Source organism: Dysidea avara, chromosome 6 (genome assembly GCF_963678975.1).
Source record: "Dysidea avara chromosome 6, odDysAvar1.4, whole genome shotgun sequence".
Classification (NCBI taxonomy): domain Eukaryota; kingdom Metazoa; phylum Porifera; class Demospongiae; order Dictyoceratida; family Dysideidae; genus Dysidea; species Dysidea avara.
Genome location: NC_089277.1, coordinates 26332766 through 26360369, shown reverse-complemented (window position 1 = coordinate 26360369; position 27604 = coordinate 26332766). Strand labels below are relative to the sequence as shown.

Genomic DNA, 27604 nt, shown 5'->3' with positions numbered 1-27604 from the left:
TGTGAGGTTTATATGATGTGATTTTTAGTGCTTTTGTATTATGTACTACAGGTCTCATTAGTAGTGCCTTGATATCGTGATAACTGCAATAACCGTGATATTAAGTTGACCAATATCGTGATATTGAAAATTTCAATACCGTCCAACCTTACCTGTAGTCCCCCGTATAGCATGAGAAAAAAAATTGAAACTAATTGAAACTTTGAATGCCAATATCTCGGAAATGACTGTTGCGAATTTAATCAAATTTGCTGTGTGGTCTACCCTACCTGGTGGACAGCTATAATGCAAAAATCGTGTGCTTTGGAGAAGGGGAAAGCCATAGAGCTACGCATGCTTGAAAAAGATGGTTTTTTTTCTGCCTGTCAATATACTCACAGTGTGGCACTCCGGCTGTCTTGGCTGCATGACACACTACCATGTGTCTTGATGACATTATATAGGATGAAATGTAGAAGAAAATATTGGGTAAACAGGCATGCATACCAGTGTTTACCCTACTTTACCAGTGTTTATTTTGTTAAACCCTGTTCACCAGATTTACCCATGGTAAAAGTGTTCATCGTTAAGAGTTTACTAAAATATAGAAAACAAAACTTAGCAGACAAAATTAATCATACAGAAGTTTGGTGATGTTATACTCAGAATTGTGGTCCTGTATCATATGGTTTCATGATAAAGAAAGGTACGTACTAATAGCAAAGACTTAGGCATCGTCATACTCCCCAAAAGAAAGCAGAGTTTGAAAATCTTGCCAGAACTCTCAAGAGGATATGAGCATTAGTTCACTTGCGGTTCACTATCAACAGCTTTCTCGTTTTCCCTGTTCATAGAAAGGACCTATATGACGTAACTTACCCGGAAATGGATTTGTTTTATGGGGAAAATGATGGTCTCCATACCAGACTACATTCATAAGTACATTTAACCATCTTATTCAAGCACCTGTAATTTATTTTCTATATTATCATACAGCATGGTAGTACTGTACGTTAGGGATCATGGAGGTTTGGGTTTTCCTAGCCAAATATTTCACCCTAAAACCAGCTTCACAACTCCATCCTGGAACCTTGGCAGTATTGGTTAGGTATAACCAAGCCCAAATGTTCCTTCAGTATGATCCTAAAGACTTCCAATAAATTGTTATGAAATTTAAAAATATATATTCAATGGAATTTTCTACTCACTAACTGCCTGCCTGCCTGCCCGCCCGCCCGCCCGCCCGCCTGCCTGCCTGCCTGATTCCTTCAGGCAAGGGTAACTCGATAACGGCTAAGGCTATGGGCTTGATTTTTTCACTATTCGACGTCTCTTCATCCCGATACGTGCCTTTTGGCATACCGCAGAACGTACAATGCATGCATCATGGACTTATCTTTGTTCTCTTTTGTGTCCCATTTCTTTTTGCTAGCAGCTCAAGGTGTCGATTTGCGGTAGCGTGATGCATGGCTTAAGCACCACCCCTCTTCTCCATGTCCTGAAGTTAATGATCTGAATTCTATTTCTTCCTTTACTGTGGACGAATCAATGGTTTTATCCTGTTTACGTGGATTTCCAAAGGGTACTAGTCCTGGGGCTTCCAAACTTCGGGTCCAGCACCTACTTGATGCAGTTGCTGGCAGTACCACTCCTGCCGCCAGGGAGTGTCTGCTCTCTCTTACTTGCCTCATGAACCATCTTTTATCTGGTAAGGGGCCCTCCTGCTTAGCTCCATGGTTGTGTGGTGCTCATTTAACTGCCCTGCTTAAGAAAGGTAGAAGTGATCGCCCTATTGCTGTTGGCGAGGTCCTACGTTCGTTGGTAAGTCGTCTTTGCTGCTAGCAGTCCGCCCCTCTCTCCCCCACATATTTTTACCCTATGGACAAGTTGGTGTTGGCATTCCTGGAGGTTTGGAAAGTGCCATCCATGTCACTCATCACTTTGTTTCTCTTCATGGTGGTGATGATTCCTTGGCTTTGTTGAAAGTGGATATGAAAATGCTTTTAATGAATGTGATCGCTTTGCCTTTTTATTCTTGTATCTGAGGATTTTCCAGAGATTAGTGCCTGGGTGAAGTGGTGTTATTCTCAGCCAGCTGAGCTACGCTTTGGTAGCAGAAGAGTTTTAGCTTCCTCTGGAGTGTAACAGGGTGATCCTCTAGGCCCCTATTATTTTCTCTTGTTATTCTACAATTTATTGATGCTGTTCACCTTCGTGACCTTGTTAAGCTAAATCTTTGGTACCTTGATGATGGTACATTTGTGGGCACACGGTCCTCTTTACTTTCCCTTTTGTCTCTCTTCGCATTTCATGGACCTGATTTTGGGCTTCATTTGAATCTGTCCAAATGTGAGTTGTTTTGGTCTTCAGGTGACCCCTCCTTCTCTGAATTTCCTTCCGATATTAAGTGGGTTACTGGCTTGGAACTATTGGGTTCTCCACTTTGGGGTGATGATAACCTCTTAAAGGAGTTTCTTTCTTCTTGTTTGGATAAGGTGGCTGTATCTCAGGATAAACTGGCTATGTTAGATGACCCTCAAGTAGAACTCCATCTCTTACGTAGTTGCCTCAGTAGCTGTAAAATTATTCACTTACTCCGAACTGTACCACTCTCTATCCTGAGGCCTTTTCTTTGTCAATTTGACCATAATCTTCGCACTTGTCATAGTCGTATCATGCAATGTATTCTTTCTGATCACTCTTGGTGCCAAGCCACTCTACCTTTTCGCTTAGGTGGGTTAGGTTTACGTGAATCTGTCCTTTCTGCTTCAGCTGCCTTTTTAGGCTCTTGTAACAGTACCCGTGATTTAGCTCCAACCCTTCTTTCTGTTGATGCAGACCAACTTAGTTTTCCTGATGAAGGGGCTGCTGCCACTGTTTTTCTGACTTTCCCAGTGATTGTTCCATCTCATCAGTATCTCAGCAAGATTTGCAAGCATTTTTAGATCAAAGTTTGTTTGGTGATTTGTATGCGTCTTTCAGTATTAGCAAGAGTACATAATATATATATTTAGGGAGAGTGTCCAACGCTGCATTGCTCCATCAAAACGCACTGCGTAAAAGTGTTACATCATCTCCCACATATCTCAGTATAACGTCAGTAAACTCCAGTACAAGGCTTTGCCGCGAAAGACTCGTTGATAGGCGTTGATAGGCGTTGATATATCAAAGGCAGTGAAAGCGAAGACCTGCAACCTCTTAGAGTGCTTGGTATTAGTCACTGCGCTTGGTTATGATGCCTATTATAAGTCACAGGCGCTTTGCGACTAGTGACAAAATGGCGGCTTCCAGTGGAGGTGAGTGCAATCGTGATTTAGACGGACAAACGCTTAACACTGGCAACTATCGCTTTGTTTCAGCACACATTTGTGATACAGATCGCCTGCAAGACGGAATAGTGATCTTGAGTCGCGTTGTAGCGCCTCAGAATCTTCCTGCCATTCGATCCATCGCTACCACTGGAGAGGAAGAGGTGGTTCAACGGAATGATAACGTCGAGGATGCTGTAACGATTACTGCAACACAGTCAGGTATTATATAAGTCTACCTGCAGCAAATGAATCAATTTCACGTTTGTTTTACTCTGAAGGAGGAGTGGTGATGCAACCAGGTGGTGTATTAAGACAGAGTGGAGTATTGCCAGGTATTCAGCAGGCTGGTTTGAGACTTAATAACTACAAAAGGAAGTGGAGCTGCTTGTGTACAGCTGCCTGGCAGTCACATGAGCTGTAATGCAGCAAGTTTCCCCTCCTTCAATCCCTTTGCAGTGCACAGAGAAGGCCAAATGGATGCTGCAACACTGCCAGGTATGTCGAAGTCTACTTGAAGTGATTGAGTCAATTTCACGTTTGTTACTCTGAAGGAGGAGTGGTGATGCAACCAGGTGGTGTGATAAGACAGAGTGGAGCATTGCCAGGTATTCAGCAGGCTGGTTTGAGACTTAATAACTACAAAAATCATTCAGAAGGAAGTGGAGCTGCTTGTATACAGCTGCCTGGCAGTCACACGAGCTGTAATGCAGCAAGTTTCCCCTTCTTCAATTCCGTTGCAGTGCACAGAGAAGGCCAAATGGATGCTGCAACACTGCCAGGTATGTAAAAGTCTACTTGAAGTGATTGAATCAATGTCACGTTTGTTTACTCTGAAGGAGGAGTGGTGATGCAACCAGGTGGTGTGTTAAGACATAGTGGAGCATTGCCAGGTATGCAGCAGGCCAGTTTGGGACTTAATAATTATAAACATCACTCAGAAGGGAGTGGAGCTGCTTGTATACAGCTGCCTGGCAGTCACACAAGCTGTAATGCAGCAAGTTTCCCCTCCTTCAATCCCTTTTTAGTGCACACTTCCCTCAGAGAAGGCCAAACAGTTCTAGGTGCGTACTTATGTAGCCTATTGTTAACTTGAAATTTTTGTATCTTTCCCCATAAGGGAGTGGAGCAACTGTGCAGTCATCATGTATTCCTACAAGCTGCAGTATAGTGAGTGTTGCTGGAGATTTGCCTTTGAAGGTAATGGAAGGTCACAGTGAGATATCCAGAGATGATGTAATTGAGCCAGGTATGCCACAAGCCAACCTTGTCTTTTGCTGATGTTGTAACAATTTAGAACGAATTGCAGCTACCCAGTCATCTAGTAGCCTTACAAGCTACATATCCCAGGGTGAATCACACTATGAGGATTTGTGTTTCATACCCAGGAAGTGCTCGGATAGTGCCTCGAGTAGGCGTATCCTGGAAGTAATTCAGAAAACTACATTTGATGTACCACCAGCTGGGCACATTTCAGTTGCTAGGGTCCTTTTGTATTGAATGGAAGCATCCTACAAATACGAAACACAAGTTTTGTTTACCACTATTAACAATGGCACTATTTCTACTGCTAAGGAATTCTTAGATGCTTGCGGGGTGATATCGGAGAAGAATGGATACAAATTTTGTCCAGGGCTCAATGTGCAGCATTACCATGAATATTTCTTTGCTGTTATCAGATACCATCTGGAAAGTTGTCGTTTGTGGGAACACCCTTTTAAACGTGTCGACTCCAAAAACTGTTCGTTGTGGCATAAACTTCCAGTGCAAGTCCCGTTGAAAGATCGTAGCAAAAGTGCAGTGTTGTGCCGAGGATGCAAGAGACTCAATACTGACCTAGAACACCAACGGGAGAGATCTGATGTCAGTCCAGCTAAACGTGCTAAGCGACTGCTGTCATCATCCAGCTTTAAACTCAAGTACTTATCCCCAAAGAGTGTGGCTAAACGAAAGCAAGCCACACAGCGAGAATGCTCACGAGATAAAGTGGCAATTGCAAAAGCTAACAATGAAGTTGTACTTGAAGATGACCAGAGTGATGAAGTCAATCAAATCATGCAGACCATAGAGAGTGAAGCTGCTACTGAGCTCGATGAAGTACTGAAAGAGATGCCAACTGGTCGCAGTATTTGGAATGACGATAAAAGAAATCCAAAAGCAGAATTCTTTAAAGATCAAAGGCTGAATCGTAAGTAGCTGAAATTTACCACTGCAATAATTATAAGTCATTTACCTTTTTGTGTATTTTTAGGCAATGGGAAAAAGCAAAATCAGTGGAGTACTATCACCATCAGGATAGGTAAATATATGCAAAATAATTAGTTACTAGCTTAATTTCTTTTTTTCATTTGTGCAGCGCTTGCTGTGTTTGTCAGAAGCCCAGCTGCCTACGAGGCATTGAAGAGTTTCAATATCTTACAATTGCCATCACGATCAACTCTTTAAGCCTATACTGGTGCTTTCTTACAGGAGGCTGGTGCTGCTGCAGAAAGCATTGCAAAGCAAGTTGAAATGTATGCAGCATTGGTGGCAAAGTGTAAGAAAGAAGGAAAACTAACCCCACAGTCAGATGGCACACTTATATTTGATGAGGTCAAGGTAGTTAGTGGCTTAATTTGGAACTCCCGAAGTCAACGAATAATTGGACTAGCAATGACTGAACGGGACCAAGCTAGCTTACAAGACGTGTTTCAATCCCTTTCTCCAGATCAACATGTCCAGCAAACTACCCACATGCTTCAGTTCCTGTGGAGGGATTTGACCTCTGGTTTTGACATAGTGGGGCCTTACTACAGTTGTTCTGAAAGCATGTCATCGAAGTTTGTTTTAGCCTGCATTTTAGAGACAATTCAACTGTTTCAGGTTTGTATTTTGTTATTAATCTAGCAGTATAGTATGACAATTTTTTGTCACTGTTTTTTGTTTCAAGAATATTTACTCGTGTACTGCAGGTATATGATCTGAGAACTAGCTTATTAATTTGCGACGGATCTTCTGCAAATTTGGCAGCTCTTAAGGCATCTCATGGCCACTTTACTGGGGCATACAATAACGACCATTCTGGATTGGATCCTTTTGTGATTAAACCATACTTTATCAATCAATATGATCCAGCCAACAAAATTCATTGGCTGATATGCCCTAGCCACCAGGTACACATGTTCACAAAGTTAATCAATGTAATGTTTTTTGTAATGCAGCTGAAGAACATGATTAATGCCTTATTCTCGTCTCAAGGTGGTGGCACTAAAGGCTTTCGGTATACTATTGATGGTGAACAGTTCGGCTGGAAGGCTATTACTGATTTGTATGCGAGGGAATGCCAAAGGAGGGAAAGTGGAGAAGCAAGGCTGGTTCCTAAGTTGCGAGAGGCTTTTGTCCTTCGTGACTCCTGGACAAAATTGAATGTGTTGCCTGCAAAGATAATGCAGGTTAGAGTAAAATTTGTTTATTTGTGCTACACTGTTAGTAAATCAAGGATTTATTTGCTTGCAGCAAGAGCTAGTTCTTTCAGAACTATACAAGTACTGCAAGCAAGACCCAGCCCCATCTGATTCGGTCAGTGTTGAACTGTGTCTGAAGTATCTTGAGGCTTGCAACAAGCTCTTTGAGAATGGATATTTGAGCCACAAGAAGATAGTCAGTTTGCAGTCTCCAGTGCTAAAATCCATTGAAGATGGTTACTCCTATTTCACCACATGGCACAAGAATCTGTCTACAAAGGGTAAAATAATAGAGAGATTTTATGAATTACCTGCTGATGGTATTTGTATTTCATAGGACCAATGAAGTTACAAGATCCTAGGTTTCTGAGCTGGCAAAGTACGTAAGCTTTTAAATAATGTATTTGTTGTAGAATACTGTGTGGTGTTACATGTATGAAGTGTGACTTGTATTGTTAAGTGTTGGTATGTTGAGGTACAGTGTAACCTCTATATAATGCACCCCTTAAGGTCAACAAACTTAGATGAGAATTCACTGTTACCATATGGTTATTTGATTTTAAGGCAATATAAGAAAGCTTTCTACAAAAAACTGAACTGTATTATCAGCAGTCTATTGGGAACTCAAAAGCTGTGCTTTATATAGAAGGGTTGAATGCTCAATGGACTAAGGATCCTTCAAGAGCGATTCCACTATACATGGGCATGTATGTCTGTTTGGGTGATGCATACATCATCATATTACATTGTGTTTTTTTTTGTTGTTTTTTTTGTAGCATGGGACCTCCTACGTGTTTGCGTATATGGATTCAAGAGCTTTGCAGCTAATTTTCTTGAAAAATACCCAGACCACTTTATCAGTCCAGTGAGACTCTCGGGCAGTGCAGTGGAAACACTTTTTAGTCAATTCAAACACACTGCTGGTGGCAAGCTGAGTGCTACCAACTATGTCAACACTCGAGCTGCCCACTTGATTAAACACTGTGTGACCGCCCACCATAGCTCAGTAGGGTACCGAGATGCCACCCTTCAACTAAGTGAATGCACTCTGGAAAAGAAACAATATAACAAAAAGAGTAAATAATTTTATTGCTGTTGATTATCCTACATTAAATTTTCCAAAATAATCATGGTAAACATTTACAGTTGAACCTGTCTAAGCCAGTCACCTTTGCAACAAAATCTCTTGGCCTCAGTGAACAGGTGGATGCTTTAAGACAGGTGAATCAGTTCATAAATTTTCGAGTCATGAAATTTGAGGTATTTAAAAGAAGTGGCCATTAAAACAGGTTCCACTGTGTAACATACTGGCATGCACTGAATCCTTAGTCACAAGATCTTAAAAACATTGATTGTTATTTACACACCTCACATACATTTTAGCAAACTCTTACAAATATAGTTTATTGTTTCATGTGAGTCTTGAGATTTATGTGGTGACTCAATAAGCTATCCCTTAGGTTCTGCCCTGCTAATGTTGCCATCCCTTTGGAAGCAGCAGTTGTTTGCTTGAAAGAATCGATAAACTCATTAATTCTAGTGTTGCTCAACTTGCGTACAAATTCACAGTACACGCTCTGGATGGAGACTTGACTCAAATCATCAAATTCAGGTACCTTGGCTAAAAGAAGCTCCACAAAGAGAGATTTGATGTGGTTTGCTTCTTGAAGAGAAGTAGTGACAATGTGTAGAAGCTCAGATCCATGTTCTTTAAAACCAGATTCGTTTACATTTTCTCGGGTGCTTAAATCGACAGCTGTTAGGAATGGCAGCATCTCAGGACAAGGGAAGTACATATGTCCATTGTCCCTATACTTCAGGTAGTCAGGAATATGTTCTTTAGTGTATGAATTGATTCGTTGCAGGATTGTTATTTCTTCTGAAATCTGTCTTCTCTTTTGATCTTCTAAATTATCAGCTCTCATCTTGTCATAACGCAAGTGTAGCATGGTTGCCAGAGCAGCCCCTCCAAAACGTAAATAGGTGTCCTTTCCATCTTCAAGGGTGTAATCCCATGGTAGTCAGCTCCTGGTTGCAATTGAGGAGGAAAAGACCACAATGGTTATGCCACTTCAGTTGAAAGTGTAAATATCTATCTTTTATCGTTGAGCACTCATTGTAAAATGTTTGGTACATTTCCTGTAAATGCTTAACATAGAAAGCAGTTGAAGATGGTACTATGTTGGAACAAACTTCTTTCAAGTGAGCTTCACAGTCAGGCAAAGAACGAACCACTGCAGCTATTGCCATTACTGCAACTCCCGTTGGATTCAAACTTCCAACGTGCTGCATGATTCGGTGTTTCTCAGTCTTTCCTAACATCTTACGAGACACTGATTTCTTGGCTTTTCCGCAAATTAGGGAAGAACTGTCCTGACAGTCGTCTCCACTCTCTTCACCATCCTGTGTCACGGTTTTTTTGAGTTTTCCACCTCTGGCCTTTGATCGTGAAGAAGCAGCATTACTTCTTCCTTCATTGTCAGCTCCAGCATCAGTGCTAGTGGACGATTTTACCTTCTTGCGAGGTTGGACCGATCCTTTTTTTCTTCCACGTTTCGCTCTGCCGGTTGGTTCTGGTGGAACATCATTGCTGCTTTCCCCACCAGCTGGACAATCTGTAGTGTTCGTAGATTGCGATTTCTGGCGAGAAACAGCCCGCTTTCTTCTCCCACGTGAATTGCTTCGTTCCACATTTTGAGCGACATCGTCATCGCTTCCCTCATCCACGTGCACTGGGTCGCTCACTGGGTCTTTTGTAGCTTGCTTCGCTATATTACTAGAAATGGCCCGCTTTGCTTTAACAGGTTTTGTACCGGTTGGCTCTGGCATAGGCTCTGGATTACCATCACTGCCGCGTTCGAAATCTTCACCAGCCGTAGTGTTCTTCGAAAGGTCAAACTTCCTACAAGTAGCACTCTTTGCTCTTCTACCTTTCGTGAGAGAGTCTGGTTCATGAGAATCGTTTGCCTCGTCACTATTAAGCTCTTCGTCTTCTTCATCGAAGATAGCAGATAATATGGCAGCATCTTCCATCGTCCGCCACATCCTTACGCGCACTGGAAAATAAATCGCGTCTGCATACGCGCATTCTATGCGTACAATAAGCGTTTTATAAACATGTTGTGCGCTTATATCGGCAGAAGGAAACCTTATGTAAATTAGCACCTTTTGGTGGTGATGGCTATTGCGTAAGATTTTTACGCAGTGCGTTTTGAAGGGGCAATACAGCGTTGGACACTCTCCCTAAATATATATATTATGTACTCTTGGTATTAGTGATCAGGCTCGTTTGACTGCCCTGGCACATTCTTCTGGTACCAGTAGTGGTTGGCTTAAGGCTATTCCTCGAGCCTGTCTTGGATTAGTCATCCCTGGACCTGAATTTGTTGTGGGCCTATGTCTGTGGCTAGGAGTTGCTTTATTTTCTCATTCTCCTCTGTGTACTTGCCCCTCTCCTACAGATTGTTGGCGATCATTTGTTAGGCTGTTCTCATGGTCCAATCAGAATCCGTCGTCATGATTCCCTGGTCGACATCCTTTATAATGCTCAATCACAAGATCACCCTGGTGTTCTTAAGGAGCAGCATGTTTCTTATAATGATGGCTTACGCCCTGGTGATATCTTCCACCCTAACTTCCAGAATGGTCGCTTTGCCTATTTTGATGTCTCCATATGCAGTACTACTCAACCTGCTTATATTTCCTCTTCTAATTCTTGTGATGGGGTGGCTGCTGAGCTGGAGAGTTGGCCAAGGATGAGAAACATCTGGCAGCTGTAATGAAGGTGGGAGCTGATTTTATTCTCTTAGTAGTGGAAACTTTTGGAGTCTGGACCCCATTTGTTTTGCGATCCTTAAATATAATTGCTGACCGAACCACCCCCCGTAGTGGTGTTCCTCTCAAGTTGGCAAGAAAGAATCTCCTCCAACAACTGTCTGTTGCCTTATGGACTTACAATGCAAGGATGATCCTTAGATATTGGGCTCTACAGGGGTCTGATGATGACAATCCCCTTTACCATTAGTTAGTAGTAGTAGTAGTTGTAGTGGTACTGTAATTGTAGTAGTAGAGTTAAATTTGTATTTAGATACCATTTTACTTGTAATTTGTGTTATGTGTTTACTGGACTATATTCCCTACAGTACGTTTGTAAACGGGAATCAACCGTACTTCCATGGTGACTGGACTGATTGCAGAGACGATTCTAACACTGTTCTTCATTTGTAATGCTGTGTAACGGGCTGAACATAGCTGAAAGCGAAGCGTAATGGCTGCTGCACTTTCGAGGCAGTAATTGATAGTTGGGGGCACGCAAATCATCGTATTTTTGTGACGAGTGGATTGTTGCAGAGGCACTTCTTCTACTGTTATTTGTCTGTAGTGCTGTGTAATGAGCCGAACATAGCTGAAAGCAAAGCGTAATGGCCACTGCACTTTCGAAGCAGTTTTTGATAGCTGGGGAGCGCGTTCAGACAAAAACATTAATTCTGGTACCATCCTTTCTTTTGATGCGGTATGTGTTGGTTCCCCAGTCATAACAATGTTACAAAAATAAGTAAACAAACAAGTTAAAGGAAAAAATAGAAATTTTAAGTTCGATTTATTAGAGATCATAGAAAAAAAAGTAGGGAAACAAGGGAGGTAGCCTACACCTGCAGATATACTAGCGAACATTTAATCCCTAATCCAGTCTTGGTCTTGGGTATAAACTGAATTAGGGATTAAATGTTCCCTAGTATATCTGCAGGTGTAGGCAACCTCGTTTCCCTACTTATTTTTTCTATGATCCCTAATCGAACTTAAAATTTCTAATTTTTCCTTTAACTTGCCACTGTACAAATGAATCTTTCCATCATTACTACTTCGTAACACTGTAGCTTCTGAAAACTATTGGCTACTAAGCTTGAAATTTAGGTTGAGCATTTCTCTGGGTATCTATGTACATACTGTATATAAAGGAAATAATTATAATACTGAATAATGCAAACATGTGGGGTTCTTGTAGATCCAGTTATAATGCAATTATAGTGGGAATGCACTAACTGGTTATAACACACCAGTTTATTGCTGTTATTAATTAAAAGATTTGCATATTTTTGACTGACTGCTCTTATTAAACTATGTATCCTTAAAGCATTATCAAGTTCAAAGTTGAATAAAAACAACACCATACTGTATGTAGTTGTAACTGAAGTACGTATAGAGACATTACGTGAGTAGTTGTCAGTGTCTGTAAATTGCATAATTGCATCACCAACTACATAATTATTATGTCTATATACAGTACACACAGTAGTACCTTCAAGCAACTTTCACTGCAATATGGTGCCACATCCAGTACTAAAGGAAAGGACATGTAGGTGCTGTTCTTGGTCACAGAGTAAGGGCCGATGGTAAATCTCTTCATGTGCAAAATCAAAACTTGTGGTAGCTTATGTATCACCAACTGCTTTGCAACCCAACAAAGTGCTATATCATCATCACCACCACCTGAAGTGATATAACAATATTTAATACAGTTCCGCTCAAATGCAATGTTGTCGAGAGTAGCGAATAAAAGACTCACTAATTAAAGTGTGTGGCACCTGTTTTGTTCATGAGTATTCATCCCAAACAAAACAGGATGAATACTTGTAAGGGAAACAGATGCTACACCTTTTAATTAGCAAGTTTTTAATTGCTTGCACTCTTACAAAATGATGTTGCAAGTAAGCAGTACGTACCATAGGTTTGGCAAAAACAAGGCATGTGGACATCCCATTGCATAACAGGGTAAGTTTACTACTTGATTAGAATTGTATTGGCAATAAATAGCTGTAATGAATTGTGTTGACAAATGTACAATACAGTAAAACATGAAATTCTTGAAACAAGGCAAGTATTTGTTTATGAGTGTAACATCAAGTTTGTTGGGCAGGTGAAGCATCTGGGGAGTAAAACATTAGAACAAACCAAATCAGATATGTAATTACTTGCAGACATTGTTTGCATTAAGGGAATTGATGCTTCTATTGTATGTAACAGACACCTATACGTACACATATCTTTGTATGGTAGTACCTTATGTGTAAACTTGGATTAATTCTTTAATGTTATTTTATATGGTATTACCTACCAAAATGGACTGGAGCAGTACAGAGAAGGTAGAACATTATAAGTTTTTTTCTGTGGCACGGGTCTACATAACGTTTTCATGAAATGCACTTCATTGGATTGCATTCTTCCTACATGTAGGCCGTTGTATTTAAGGTTACGGCATATTTTTAATTGCATGGATGTTCAAAATACAAATCTGGTTTTAACCAAGCTGAGATAGATAAATTCTTATTTTTACTAAAAAAATAACAATGTTAGCTGTTCTTGTATGTGTGGTCTATTTTCAATCAAACTGGAATATGAAATTTATCAAATGCTTATTATTTCTGAATAATTTTCTGTATAAAGTGCAACAGTCATCACGTGAAAAGTAAGCAAGATTGTTGGTGGCTTCTATAGTATATTTAACCCTTAAAGCAGCACAAAATTATTAATAAAAGTGCACTGAAAATGCACAGGCCGATATTTCGGCTGTAATGCACAACTGTAAACAAAGCGCTGTAACTTCCATACCAGTAAGCACGCTAAGGCTACGCAATTTATACTATTCTATCCATGATGTAACAAGGAATAAAGCAGTACCTAGGGTTTTACCCTTTGGCAAAAGCATAAGGCCAAAACTTGCCGCAAATACAAGTTGCCACAAAACACGAAAACAACACATTTGCAGTACGTCCTATGGAGTTCTGGTAATCGATTCTCCATTCAATGACAAATCACGCCATATAATGCTCATGTGAGTCAAACAATCTTATAAATGGCTACTGACGCGATGCGTGTGAAGTAACAGGAAATACAGTCGGCATTCTTTGTGGCATCATAACGAGTGGGTAATTGTTGTTACAATGATTATTTATATTTGTCTAAGTAGCCCAATGAATAAACTTTCCAATGATATAAAGGTTTCAGTTAATAACATTAGGCAAGCTTGTCTGTGCTGGCTGTTTTGAAGCCATTCTTTAAGCTTGCGTTACTTGTATTACTTATCCGTTTTACGTGTTTTAAAAAACGGCCAATATATTGGTCTATGTGGCTTTAAGGGTTAAAGCAGAATTTCCTGAAAATTCTTTTGCTGGAAATGAAATATGGAATTTGATGCCCAAATTTCAAATATCATTGATGAGTTTTCAAGTGATTGCCTCCTCTCCACAAGAAAGAGATCTTTTACAAAAGTGTGCCACCAAAAACCAGAAATTACTGAATCCTTATAATTTGTAATAAACAACAAAAAAAATCTAGTTCCTGTAGAAGCAGTTTTTAAAGTCACTGTTTGTGAAGACATTTTAGTACTTTTCTAGTGAAACATGCTCTTTGAAACGTTGTATCTCCGTCACTGGGAAGAAACACACCAAAAATGCTTCCGTAGGTGCTAATAAATTTAGTTACACTACAGCATCACTAAGCCCCAAAAATACCCCAGAGCATACAATTTTTGCAGTATTGTGCAGTAGATAATAGTGACAGTTGGAGTGTTAGCAATGTGGGCTGGTTTACTTGTGTTGCTAAAACAAGTTGTAGTGTTTCACCTGCCTCAAACTACACTGTAGCAGTACATAAATTGTGACCATCTCAGCTAAAGCCCATCTAGTTAGCACAACTTCCGAATTTCTTTTTATTTTCTCAGCATTATCTGCATAGTCCAAGGATTGGCCCACCAAAAGTTCAGTCAATTATGGTGAGTAGTTTTGGAATTACAGCACTAGAAAGTTGGAAAAGCAAGGAAATTGATTTGTACAGTGACTATACTAAAAATAAACTACAGGTGCTTACATTAGCGGCCATAACTTCAGTTGAGATTAGTCTACAAAGTTGGGATTTGGCTTACAGTGTTCACCATGGATTGGCAGATCAGCCAAGGTATAGTTTTAGCCCTGCAGTCACTTGCTAATAGATGTATGAAGGCAGTTTCATTGAAGAAATGGTGATGATTTTGTTTATGTCTACTGCATTGTAAACAAACGCATGTGACATGCAAACCATTGGGGATACAGAAATGAAACAAAGATTTTCAACCTCCCCATGAGTAGGCGAATAAGATGGTATATAGGGTTTATCAATTTAATGCTTCCTTTCCTGAGTAATGGCTCGATTAAAACTTAGGTAAAATTTTCTTTGTAACACGTGTAATTTCACCAATTTCTTTTTTTCTCAATACACATGCTTGTGTGAACTAGATGGGTTTCACTGAGACAGTCAAAATTATGAAAGGCTTTACTTTTACTATTAACTTTTCATACTGCTAGACTGGTTTTATGGCCTTCTCAAACATTTTGATGGCCGCTTAAAATTTTTGAATGGTGCCTGTGCCTATACCATAAACTTATTATACAAAGCTAGACTGCTTGAGCTTCTATTTCTATGCTCAATGAGTATGCTTGGGCAGATGAACTTATACATATGTAGAGACATTATTTTCATGAAAATCAATTACTAGTGTGTGCCATTCAGATGGTAGTCAACTTAAATAAAACAAGAGATGCATACATGTACAGGCCCACCAATTTTATGAAATTTCCTTACAAATATTAACAAGATACATAATGCATAAAACAGTACCTTTCTTTTTAGTGCAGGCTCCACATATAAATTTGTTGGCTTCATTTAAATTGTCTGATTTGATAGGATATGTCAGAGAAATTTCAACATCAGTTTTAACCACAGGTTTAGGATGGTAGTGAAAGCCATTACGCTGGAGCAGCTCCCTCATATCGTTGTCATCAATCTCTCGATATCCGGTTTGAGGAACAGGACGCTTTGTATATGCTGATGCCTTATTTGCATTCTTGTTTTTGCTGTTGCTGTTGCTAGCACCCACTGCATATGGTGACATTTTCTGTCTGTTTTCTTCCTATCAAAATGTGCATAACATCATAAAAAATAGTCTTCTTTTACATGAAAAATTGAAACCTTTATCTAAAAGATATATTAAAATGGCCAAAATATCAAACATTATGGTGTTAGTACTGTTTAAGTAGGGATCCCCCAAAAAATATCACATGCCGCCTAAAATTCCGCCTTTAAGAATCCTCCTAGAAATATCTTACACAATAAAAATCACCTTTTAGGAATACTATTAGTCCACCTAACATCAAATACAGCATGAAAAACAAGAAAATACTTACAAGCGGCTGTATATAGATTTTTTTACAAAAATTACTGAAACTCAAATTTTTGCTGCCTACCTGCCCACAGTTGCAAGGCTGGAGACTAAATGAAACAGCTCACTCATACCATTTTATGCCACAATAAAATCTCACCAGTGGGATGCGCCTTCTGGGGTTTTGATGAGTGTGTACCCTCTGCACCTTGTTTTTCCTTTTATCTTCAATCAGGCTGGTCATTTTCTTGTTGCAATGAAACCTTTATCGAGGCGTCAATATTCCCTATCAACACTTTCCTTGAGCAGCATATTTAGATGCTGCAAGCTGATTTAAGCGACTAAGTTCAGTAGATACTTGTAACTTCACGATAGGTTTAATGCCATGCCTATCAATGCAATTTTGGTTGATTTCTTAATATACAAAACCTATATACAATAGTCTAAAGTAGGAGAAATGTTATTTCATGCTCTTCAAAATGGTAGCAAGTTATATGCGCCTCGTATTTAACCAGTGACGTCAAATGTACAGATACGTAGTATACTGGAAGCGTGACACCATTTCCAATCCCTATTAAGAGTCATAGATTTATGGTTTCGCTACTTTTCATTGTTTGGAATCCTATGTCAAAATTAATAATTTTTAATCAATACACATGGCAGTGTGTCGTGCAGCCAAGAAAGCCAGTGCACCACACCATGAGTATATTTATAGGATGAAACAAAACACAATTTTCATGCATACATAGCTCTGTGCTCCCTTCTCAAATTGGAATCATTTTTACACTGCAATCGACCACCACTTTCAGCACCCCACATACCATATTTGAGGAAGATTACCTAACGCAATTATGAAATATGAGCCTTCAAAATTCGACTAAATTTCTTTGTTTTGTTGTTTTTCTTTCTTTGTTTAGGGGGCTAGGGATGCTTAGATTATTCTTTTTGCACACTTTACAAAAACTATTATAAAATGCAAATGCGAAGCTCAATTTTCTTGTGCATTGGTACACTATAAGAGTGTATTGTGGCACAATCACATACCAAGTTTGGTTCACCCTTGAACCATGAAATAAATCAGCTCAACAGATTGCTAATAATATTTTTCTGCAGCAATGTATCACTTCTTCTCATGAACAAAGAGTTTTACACTGTATTCGCCTGTAATCGAGAGCATTTTCCTTAGAAAATCCAGTAGTGTGTGTCACAGATAATGAAAACCTTCTAGCCACAATAAGTGGCATACTTGAGTCTTGTACTGCTTATATTTAAAGACCTACACTAACTCACAGTATCACTGTGAGGGACCAATGAGAGCTTTTTCAAATTGCCTACACTATCGCTCTGATTTGATGCATCATGGTATATCCCTCTGTCAATCTATTTTTATAAAATTTGTATCCAATGATTCAAAGATAATAATTATTCATAAATTGGCTTGTCTGTCCCTAGCAATTAACTTATTTTAGTGGTCTCTACGTCTAAATAAAAATACATTGCTGCATTAAATATTGAAACTTTTGGCTAGAAAATTCACCATATAAACTAAGTCATCCGTACACATGCGTTCCATTGTAAAGACTATACATTAGCTATCGTTACCAGTTCTTCTACTTTGTGAATGATTTTCAGCTGTAGATTGTAAGTGCTGGTACAGGTAAGACAATTTTGCATGCAGTTATATATATATATTTATACATAATTTAGTTGATACAGTAATAGATGTTGCTGGCCACATGGGCAACAACAAAAAACTCCAGCACTCATATATTGAGGGGGGAAATTTAAGAAGAGAATGTCTCCAGTGAAGCCAGCACAATTGTTTCCTGCCAATCCAATGCAAATACAAATGGTCCAAGGCCACTACTGAAAGGTTATTGACCACGAACATCTTCAGGACTCGCTGCTTCTTTCCATGCATCCTACAGCCACAGTTTGTCCAGTGAACCTGTGTTATTAAGAACACCATCGTGATTGATGGTTTGGCATCAACACTAATAATTACTCACTGTCATAACTGCAGTGAAGACTTCACCCTCCAGACTTCATCCAAGGTGAAGGGTCTCATGGGCAAACCTCACTGGGAAGCCAATATAGCAGCCATGTGTAGTAATGTGGTCACGTAGGGTTTATTTTAAGGGGGTGGGGTACAGAAGGGAAATCTCCCCCCTTACAACTATTTGCCCCCCCCCCCATGTATTTTTAGGAATAGACGTTGCAAATAGTAGAATTTACAGTGTAATGATAGAAGCCCTTAAAGTTTTCCATTGTAGAACTACTGAGTAATAAATCCATTTCATAGGGCCTTTACAGCCTGGCCTTTAACAATATCCATTTTACTGACCTTGAGAAGCCCCTTGACTTATAAAATGATCCTTTATAGTCTAAACTTCACACATCAAAAACATGTGAATTAATAGTATATGTTAAGCAACTAAACTATCAAACAATCTATACAACAATTCTCCTAGCCTTTTCTTTCCAAATAATCAACAATGCAGTCGAGTTCACTATCAGTAATCACATCTGGTGATTCGATTGCTATCAACATAAAATAATTGATACTGTTATCCCCAATACAATTTCTAAGTCAGTTTTAATCATTTTCATTTGTTGCATTCCACAGAAGCAGTTGAAACCGGAATGGTTAAGTAAATGTTAGCCAACGCATTTAAATTTGGGAACATAGTCACAAGCATTTCATGACTGCTCAGCTCTTTCAGCTGTGCCTTGATGTCCTTCACTTGTTGTCTTGATCAGTAATGCCTGAATGTTTTCCACTCAGTTTGGATACCTGAAGAGATTAGTGGATTCTTTGTAAAGGGGTCACCATTTGGTGTAACTGCAGCCTTTGAAACTCCATAACGTTGTAGCAATGTTTCTAGTGATTGTTTCCTATATTAAGTATTAAATTCATTGAATTCAATGTCTGGAATTTTTCTTGGAATTAAAGATACTGAAAGCAGCAACAATATTCTGGGAGTTAAAATGGCTTGCAATATTACATTTTAAGTCCTGTATGAATGGCTCTACAGTGTTCTTTTGAAATGAGCCTAACTCTTCTTTTACACTCACAGTCTGGTAGCTTCCGCTATATCTCCCTTACAGTCTAACAAGCCTAATACCCAATTTGCAATAGGAAAAACAGCATCATCAAGTAAATGTAGGACAGCATTCACTGGGCCAGATACGGCTGTCATTTCTAAATTTTCTGTTTCTAATGTTTTACTTAATTTCACAACTTGAGGTAAAACATAATCTAACAGGTGAATAGCAGCTATGGTAGAGAAGGTTTTACTCAGACCTAGTGTTTCTGGTTCATGGTTTTCCTGTTATTGAGAGCATAAACTAAAGCACTCTAACTCTCTTTTACAGCTTTTACACACGGCTCATGTGATAGCCAGCGTGTGTCAGAAGGCTTAATCATCTTGAGTTAAGGAAGATCAATAACATGCAGCATGTTTTTTTCTGTGAGTACTGGAAAATATCCAAAATGCTATTAGCATTGTGTAGACATGTTTTATGCCTTTAGTATGATTAGCAGCTTGAACACATGCCAACTGTAAATGACAATGGAAGTGCGCATAGATAGCATATGAAGAATTCTTTTGAAGTAAACTCTTCACACCATTATGTTTCCCTGAAAAAGTTTCAGCTCCACTAAATCCCATTCCAATAAACCTACCAAGTTGTATTTCCTTGTCAGCTAGAGTGGAATGAATCGTTGCTGCATCAGCTTCATTATAGTACCACAATACCTAGGAAATGCTAAAATAATGTTCTACTGGCACTCCACTTTCATCCCATCTACAGAAAAAATAGATAGCTCCTCTATAGTTGTAATATTTGTGCATTCCATTAGGCTGTAGAATTGTGCTTTCTAGATTTTTAAAGAGAGATTGTTCTATCCATGTACTCAGTGCTTCAACACAACTGAATCAGTAGGTCTTTTAAATACTCACTGCCACAGCTTTCCACCAAGCTAACAAGGTATTCAAAATTCGTTGTGTAAGCTATGTGACGTTAAAAGTAACATTTCAGCAATGTATTAATAGCCATCCGATTATCCTTCTTTTGTCAACCGGATACATTCTGAAGTGCTTGATCAGTAGGTATCAGGTGTGCAGCAACATCTGCTTCTGCAGCACATGACCGAATATGAATTTCAGACTGTGAGTGTGTCTTCATTTTATCAATGGCCTTCTTCCAATTGGTAAAGGGTTTAGTAATCCAAGCTCCTCCAGTTCTTTCCAAGTGTGACTCCTCTTTTCTACAAAGTTTGTAAATGCTACCTGATGATCTTCACTGTACTGTAGCTAGGTGAATTGCTGCTCCCATTTTGGGTTGCACCTACACTTGCCTGACATTTTCCGAGATTTAGAATGGCACTTTATAGAGCTTGTACAGAGTTTCTTTGTAGGAATAGGATGTAAGGCACTGTCAGTATCTGATTGCGCTGAATCATCTTCAAAGTCACTACTGTGGATATCTGTTGGAGTAGATTTAGATGAACTTGCAATGAAACTGAATGCTGACTGGTTATTTGCCATACTAAGGAAGAGCTCTAACTTTCTTGAATCAATTTACACTTGCACACTGTATTTTGCCCCCTCCCCCCCTTAATCACTGATAAGCCAAAATCCCCACTGCTGGATTTTCAAAAATAAACCCTGCTGGTGGTGGTCATTCAACACTTACAGAAACTATGATAGTGCTCAGCATACCTGTAATGAACAAAAGTTGTTTCACATCAACCGAGAGATGAATTGGAGAATGGTGGGGCGCACTCCTGGAGGAATCAATGAAATTAGTTGGCTGTAGCTAGAGGCACTACACACTACATGTTTGGGTGATCCAGCAATTGCTGTGATACTGGATAAGGGTTGGAGCAAATACACCCATAAACACTCTTGTATTGCCAAGTTTGGTGTGGCCATTATTATTGGGTATGAAACAGGAAAAATCTTGGAATCCGGAACAAGTATTGCAGTGTGTGTGCTCAGGCCACTGATGGCAAACCACCTGAACATACCTGTTACAAAAACTGGGCTCATCAGCATTGGAGACAGACATCACCGTAGAGGGTTTCCAAAAGTGTACGTATTGAACAACATGATGTAAACAGAACATTCATAGGTGATGGCGACAGTTCGGTTCAGTGTGCTCTGGTCATCAGTGTTTGTTGGGACTTTGCAATTGAGAAAATTGAGCATGCCTATCATGCTGTCAAGTGTCTTCGTACACATCACAAGATGACAATCCACGCTACAAAGGAAGGGGACAACTAACAGAGACCATGCGTGAGTGGCGTACCAAGGCTGCTTGCTATGCTATAGTGATGAAGAGTAAGGAGTCAGATAGACCATAAACAATAGCAAAGTTGCAAAAGGATTTGATGAATGCTCGTTTCCACTGTTTTGTCGACCACTCTAAATGTAGCACAGACTTTTGTAAAAAGCTCAAAAGAAGAAATCAACATCAAGTGTCTCCAGCATGTCAAGTGTTTCCAGCACAAGTGTTGCTAGAGTGTCAATTGCTTCCAGCATGTCAAATGTCTCCAGCCAATCATCTCCAGCATGTATAGCACCTACAGTCTCCAGTCTAATGAGTCTGTCGAATGTATCTAGTCCGCTAAGTCTGTTGAATTTCTCCAGTCCGCCAAGTGTCTCAAGTCTGTCCAGTTTCTCCAGCCAATTGAGCCTGTAAAGTGCCTTCAGCTCATTGAGTCTGTCGAGTGTCGCCAGCTCATGGAGTGTGTCAAGTATCACCATTCCTTTGAGCTGGTCGAGTATCTCTACTCCTTGGACTATTTACCTCCACTTGTGTCCACTTCATCAAGTTTTTCAGGTTGCAAGTCAAGTGACTACTCTAGATTCATCCCCAACACTAATTTTTCCTAATATCAACAGCACACAATGATGGTACACCAACCCAACCATACCTAATTCGTCCACTCTATAAAATTTCAGCTGTGATTTAAATCTAAAAGATCTCTGTGATCTGAGTATAGAACGTGAACAACACTGGCTAGATGCTACAAATGATGAATTCCTTGAGGAAGTCTGTGATGTTCCAGCAGCAAAGGACAGTACTATTAACCCAGCAATGATCTGTGACATCCAATGAGTCCTTAGTAGGTTGGTGGGTAAAGCTACAGAACTAATCGGCAAACTAAGTGGAAAATTGTAAGCATTTTTATATGACAGCTACATTATAGGTAATTTTACAACTAACCTTGCAGAGAGTTGGATGCACAAATTTGATGGCAGAAGCAAAATAATCAAATACAGAGTGGCTCATGGTAGAGTCGTTGTGCTGGTGCTGGACTCCAATGCAACAAGGGAGCAACTTGGGCACCAGAAGCATGGCAGAAAGCTGTGGGAGTCCCACCATCTAAGGTGTTCCAAACTACTGCGTTGAAGGCTGAACTACAACTAGAGCGGGATCGGAAACAGAATAGGAAGACAACTGACAAGCAGAGAAAGAAAGCCAAATACAGTGCTGTTGATACCAGTCTAAGTTCAAGAACAGCACATACACACACAACGTACCAAAAGTGTTCATTCTAGACATGATGGCGGGCTGTAGATGATGTTCTGAACACTGTTCTTTCCCCTCATCTTCAGGACTTGTGCTTGCTACCAGAATGGAGAAAATTGAGCTGCTAACTTCCAAGCACAGTGATGACGATCATGCCTTGGTGATTTGGAAGTCTTAGAGTAGACTACAAATTACTTTCACCAATATTTTAAGACCATGTGTCAGCAACATAAAATCACAGCAGTCACACCTCTAGTAAAGCAAATGTTGTACAACAGCTTTAAAGGAAATGCAGCAACTAGAAATGACTTAGATCAAGAAAAGGCTAGCTCTATAAAGTACCAGGAGTGGCTGTAAACTCAGTGTGGATCTGTAGGAGCCACAGTAAAGCAAAACTGTGGGCTCGTTGTTTCATCCAGGTTAGCTCCAACACATGATGGTCTCAGTTTTGGGAGAGAATCAAGTGTGATTGAGAGTTTTGCTTGTCACAGATCCCCAAACTGAAGTACTTCTACTTTAGTGCCATTCTTCCAGAACTGAATGTCCCTTGTCAGCTGACACACGAACCCAAGGAGTGGGTAATTGATGAAACATTGCGGATGCAGCAAATGGAATCTGCACCGAACTTCTCTGTAAATGCATATCGTAATGCAGTAGCCATCATTTTTTCTGTACTTGGACCAGTCCGTGTAAAGATTACATGTAACCTCACTTGTACACTTTTCATAGCAATAGTATCGTATTCACAACAATAACATCCTTCTTTGTTCAATAACAATAGTAACAATAACACACTACATGCCCAAAGTTACAAAAGAAAATTTTTTCAGTTAGGTAGTTATTAATTAATTACATTTGGTAGTGATGGGTATCCTGTAACCTTAATATCAAGACACACGGTAGTGTGTCGTGCGGCCCAAGAAGCTGGCGTGCAACACCTGTGAGTATATTGAAAGGAAGAACGAAAATGCAATTTTCGCACCGCCGTAGCTCTGTGCTGCCTTGATTAAACAAGACGAGTTTTGCTGTGGACACGCCCTCCAACTTCAGCACTCCAGATTCCAAATTTGAGCAAAATCGCTTCAAGCGTTCCCGAGATATGCGACTTCAAAAATTGGCTTAGTTTCTTCATTTTTTTTTCTTCTACCTTTTTTTGCACACTTACAAAAACTGCTATAAAATGCGAATGCCATATCCGATTGCCTTGAAATTTGGCACACTGAAGGGGGGTATAAAGGCACATCTCCGTACCAACTGTGGCTGGAATATGACAAACAAGCATAGAGTTATGAGCAATTATTCACGAAAAATAACACCAATATGTTGTCACACCTACAGGGTAAACCACGTACGGGAAGAAGCTGAAAATCGGTGGGTGAATAGGTTAACTACTGAACCTCAAACCTTTTGTGGTTTAAAAGAAATCGAGCTAAAAACCAGGAAGATACAACAAAAAAAACCCAACAGTGTGTAACAATTATGCAATCTAGATTAGCTAATAAAAAAAACGACTACTTGCCACGCCTACCAGATAAACCGCTTGGAGTAATGCTTTGAAAATCGCTGTACAGATGGAGTAATCATCTTAGAAAGGCTCCTCAATGGTGTAGAAGAATCAGACTTAAAGCCACAGAGCAGGGGCATAGCTAGCTTTCTGGATTGCCGGGGCACAAGGTTCAATTGTCCCCATGCAAACTATTTAGCAAGAAACGCAAGCCCATCTCTGTGGACTCTTTACACATTTGCTTTCGAAAAACTGTTGAAAACTGCATACATGTACCTAGCTAGCTACTATACACTGCTGTTTGTGCAGCTTAATTAGACTAAGATGCTACTGCACGAAAAATATAGAAGCTAAATCTAACAATGATCGACTAACTTAGCCTCCAACCCCAGTATCAGACTTTTTTCGGCACTCTTCTACCCTCGCTTCTGCCTGACACCAGCAGCGCTTTATAGGCATAGCTAATACTTCATCAGTGACAACTCCAGCACCAACATTGACTCTTTTTTCACTCTTCTGTCTTCTCTACTTGAGCGGTTTAGCATACCAACATTGAAAAAGCTTGAATACAATGCTGACTCCAGTAAGACGGGCACCACAACAGACAGGGAATTGGCTTTTGTCCATCTATACCATTAGACGTCTAACAAAACAATTACTTTATATCCAGTACTGTTGTCCACTGAGTGGTTCTACCAAATTGCAGCACACGTTTGACCTCATGTTCAGTTGACTCTCGACCCACACTCAATGTTATCACGTGAAGATGGGCATTACATAGAAGTTTACTAAATTGACGGAGGAATCTTGCAAACTCAGTTATAAGCAATTTTTTGATGATAGTATTATGGAAAGTATACAAAAAGATAGCAAGTGCGTATTTTAGTGTGTATTAATTACGGGCGCCGCTGTTACCCGGCTCACTACCCGGGCACCAGCAATGATTGCCCGGGCCTGTGTCCGTGCACGGCCGGGTGTAGCTACGCCCCTGCCACGGAGTTATAACACAAAATCCAACTTGGTGTAGCAAGTGCGAGATTGAGATGCTCTAATAGAGCAGTCATCCTAATAGAGCAGTCACCCTGAAGAGAATTGAAGAGATCAGCTAGAAACAAGTAACCTGTATAGAGATCAGCTACAAACAAGTCACCCTGTAGAGAGATCAGCTACAAATAATTCACCCTGTAGAGAGATCAGCTGGAAGAAGTTACCTCGTAGGGAGTTCAACTACGGATAGAGATAGTCCAACTAGAAGAAATCACCTTGTAAAGTTCAGCTACAAACAAATCACCCTGTAGAGAGATCAGCTAGAAGAAGTTACCTTGTAGAGAGTTCAGCTACAAAGAAACCATCATGTAGAGAGTTCAGCTGCAAACAAATCACCTGTAGAGAGTACAGCTACAAACAAATCTCCCTGTAGAGAGATCAGCTAGAAGAAGTTTACTTGTAGATAGTTCAGCTACAAAGAAACTATTCTGTAAAGAGCTCAGCTGCAAACAAATCACCTATACAGAATTCAGCTAAAAACAGATCACCCTGTAGAGAGATCAGCTAGAAGAAGTTACCTTGTAGATCATTCAGCTACAAACAACTCACCCTGTAGAGAGAGCAGCTAGAAGAAGTCACTTTGTAGAGTGTTCAGTTACAAAGAAACCACCATGGAGAGTTCCGTAATAAAAATATGTATTATATATATAATTTGTACATTTACTGATAAAATCAGAAATATTTAAAGTATTTAACATCTGCCGGCTTCATCTTTTCTTCTTCCTGTGGTAAAGAAAAAAAGATAGGTTAAAAAAGCCCCAAATCTGGCCATATGCTGGCTTTGGGGTATACAAATACAAAAAGAAGTAAAATCTACTCCAAAACAGCCAAGCTTAAGCGGCACAAAAATTCACCTGAATTGTTATTAAAATTTTTACCATTAACCTACCATCACAGCCATTTCTTGGCCGCCACCTTGGATTTCACATCTTTTTTCACCATAGCCTTTTTGAGAGCCGCACTCTTTTTTTACAGCTTGGCTGTTTTGGATTAGATATGGAATTAACAGTATAAATTTTAAAAAAACTGATGTAAAACATTGATCACATATCTTATGCATTTCACTTACCTTTTCATTTTCTGGAACGTTAAGTGATATATCAAAGAAAGGTTCCACAGTCTGTGTGGGCTGCAGTAAGATAGAGTTACAGTAACAATTGTGCCTTAAAATAATGATGCTACATTAATTGTTGTGACACATAGTAGCCAATAATTGCAGAACTTTTGCACAGAAAGTAGTGAGGTATATTATATAGAAAAATTAAAGATTAGGGATCACAGAGAAAATAGAAACAAGGGAGGTCGACTACACCTGCAGACATACTAGTGGACGTTTCTGAATTAGGAAATGCCCACTAGTATAATCATCTGTAGGTGTAAGTGACCTCCCTTGTTTCCCTACTTTTTCTATGATCTCTAATTTAATTTAAAATTCTTAATTTTTCCATTTGTTTACTTTTCTGCAACATTATTTTGACTGGCGAATCTGTGCATATCATGTACCACAGTAGTGGTACATAATAGGGATCAGGCAGAAATTTTTCAAAACACTCTAATAGAACGCACGCCAAAAGCAGCCTTCCGGGCTTTAAATTTTATTTCTAAAACATTCTAGACCTTTCTTTTGTGTTTACAACACTAGCCAACAAGTATTAAAAGTAAGGGAAATGGTTTTAGGTGTTTTTTAAAATTTTGAAAATGGTTAGATTCTCCATCTTCTTCTTTCTTCTTTCTTTCTTTCTTGTTTCGCGCGCCTACAGCTCGTAGGAAGTAGATATCAGCCCTAAAAACGTATGGCGTATTTAAAAAACATTCGTACCCAGGTCTGTGTGGTATTAAAATCTTCCCTCTCTAATGCGATTGCGAGATATAGAGCAAGAATCACTCTTCGAGACGCCATTCGATCGAGAAGCCATACAGATGATAATATAGAATTGTTTAAAATTCCATTGCTTTAGCTCACAGGACTAAAATGCATCAAGTTGTATCACACTAAACATTAAACATAACTATTGTTCACTGAAACTCGGGTTTTAGACTTCCTTCATTACGAGACAGTGAAGGGGGTGTGGCCCGCACCTCGTCACTTAAACTATTACTGTACGCCTTTCGTGTATACTTTCTATTATATTCTTCAGCTGTTTACCAGCTAAGAGTCGACATAACAAGGCTTGTAAGCTATTGGAACACACTGGTAAATTTCGAATTGAAAAGGGGTGTGTCCCTTCTGTACGCGATTGAAAAATAAAAAGCGGGATACTCCGTATACTCAGCACTTTAATTGGAGTCGACCACGTTTTGTCAAGCGTGTGTTGAAGAGGAAGAGGAAGAGGACAATGATTAAACTTAATTATGTAATTGTTTATTAAACTTATTTATGTAATTGTTTATTGCCAGTTGATATTACAATGGGTTTCTTTATTAAACAATCATGTACTGTTGAACGTATATTTAAGAAGTAGTCCATGTGCATGGACATGAAAAAAATCATGAAACTAGTGGGGCAAAAAAATTATTAATTTTCAACAAGTAGAATAGGGATCAAAGATTTGATTTTGAAAAAAACTGCGTAAACAAGAAGTAATAGGGA

The 27604-nt window shown here is 39.5% G+C and overlaps 3 protein-coding genes across 5 annotated transcripts in view; 2 read left to right on the top strand and 1 right to left on the bottom strand.

The window, feature by feature from the left end:
• The window catches only part of LOC136257204 (trichohyalin-like), a 73226-nt gene that overhangs the window by 12962 nt on the left and 32660 nt on the right, over window positions 1–27604 (bottom strand). For both annotated transcript variants that reach the window (XM_066050279.1, XM_066050278.1), the window contains exons 10-12: window positions 26084–26143; window positions 15383–15674; window positions 12030–12220 (exon numbers count right to left, since the gene is read on the bottom strand). In XM_066050279.1, coding sequence (XP_065906351.1) covers window positions 12030–12220; window positions 15383–15674; window positions 26084–26143 — 543 coding nt within the window. The remainder of the gene's footprint in view (window positions 1–12029; window positions 12221–15382; window positions 15675–26083; window positions 26144–27604) is intronic.
• On the top strand, window positions 3136–4787 carry LOC136258349 (uncharacterized). The gene is made up of 8 exons (XM_066051665.1): window positions 3136–3275; window positions 3339–3509; window positions 3569–3622; window positions 3944–4069; window positions 4127–4180; window positions 4229–4351; window positions 4408–4536; window positions 4585–4787. The coding sequence occupies exons 1-8, from the start codon at window positions 3212–3214 to the stop codon at window positions 4785–4787; spliced, it is 924 nt and encodes a 307-aa protein (XP_065907737.1). The 5' UTR covers window positions 3136–3211.
• Window positions 4694–7857, top strand: LOC136258530 (uncharacterized). 2 transcript variants are annotated; one of them, XM_066051845.1, is made up of 8 exons: window positions 4695–5475; window positions 5539–5586; window positions 5644–6149; window positions 6239–6439; window positions 6488–6718; window positions 6783–7011; window positions 7068–7109; window positions 7507–7857. In XM_066051845.1, the coding sequence occupies exons 3-8, from the start codon at window positions 5799–5801 to the stop codon at window positions 7812–7814; spliced, it is 1362 nt and encodes a 453-aa protein (XP_065907917.1). In that variant the 5' UTR covers window positions 4695–5475; window positions 5539–5586; window positions 5644–5798; the 3' UTR covers window positions 7815–7857. The 2 variants fall into 2 exon arrangements, with proteins under 2 accessions (XP_065907916.1, XP_065907917.1); XM_066051844.1 differs by having other exon boundaries at window positions 4694–5475; window positions 6239–6718.

Bases quoted from the DNA above. Each gene is read 5' to 3' on its own strand.
- LOC136258349 (XM_066051665.1), top strand. From the start codon at position 3,212: ATGATGCCTATTATAAGTCACAGGCGCTTTGCGACTAGTGACAAAATG. The intron at 4,181-4,228 runs GTATGCAGCAGG...AACATCACTCAG, and splicing joins ACATAGTGGAGCATTGCCAG to AAGGGAGTGGAGCTGCTTGT. The intron at 4,537-4,584 runs GTATGCCACAAG...GTAACAATTTAG, and splicing joins AGATGATGTAATTGAGCCAG to AACGAATTGCAGCTACCCAG.
- LOC136258530 (XM_066051844.1), top strand. From the start codon at position 5,799: ATGTATGCAGCATTGGTGGCAAAGTGTAAGAAAGAAGGAAAACTAACC. The intron at 6,719-6,782 runs GTTAGAGTAAAA...ATTTGCTTGCAG, and splicing joins TGCCTGCAAAGATAATGCAG to CAAGAGCTAGTTCTTTCAGA. The intron at 7,012-7,067 runs GTAAAATAATAG...TGTATTTCATAG, and splicing joins CAAGAATCTGTCTACAAAGG to GACCAATGAAGTTACAAGAT.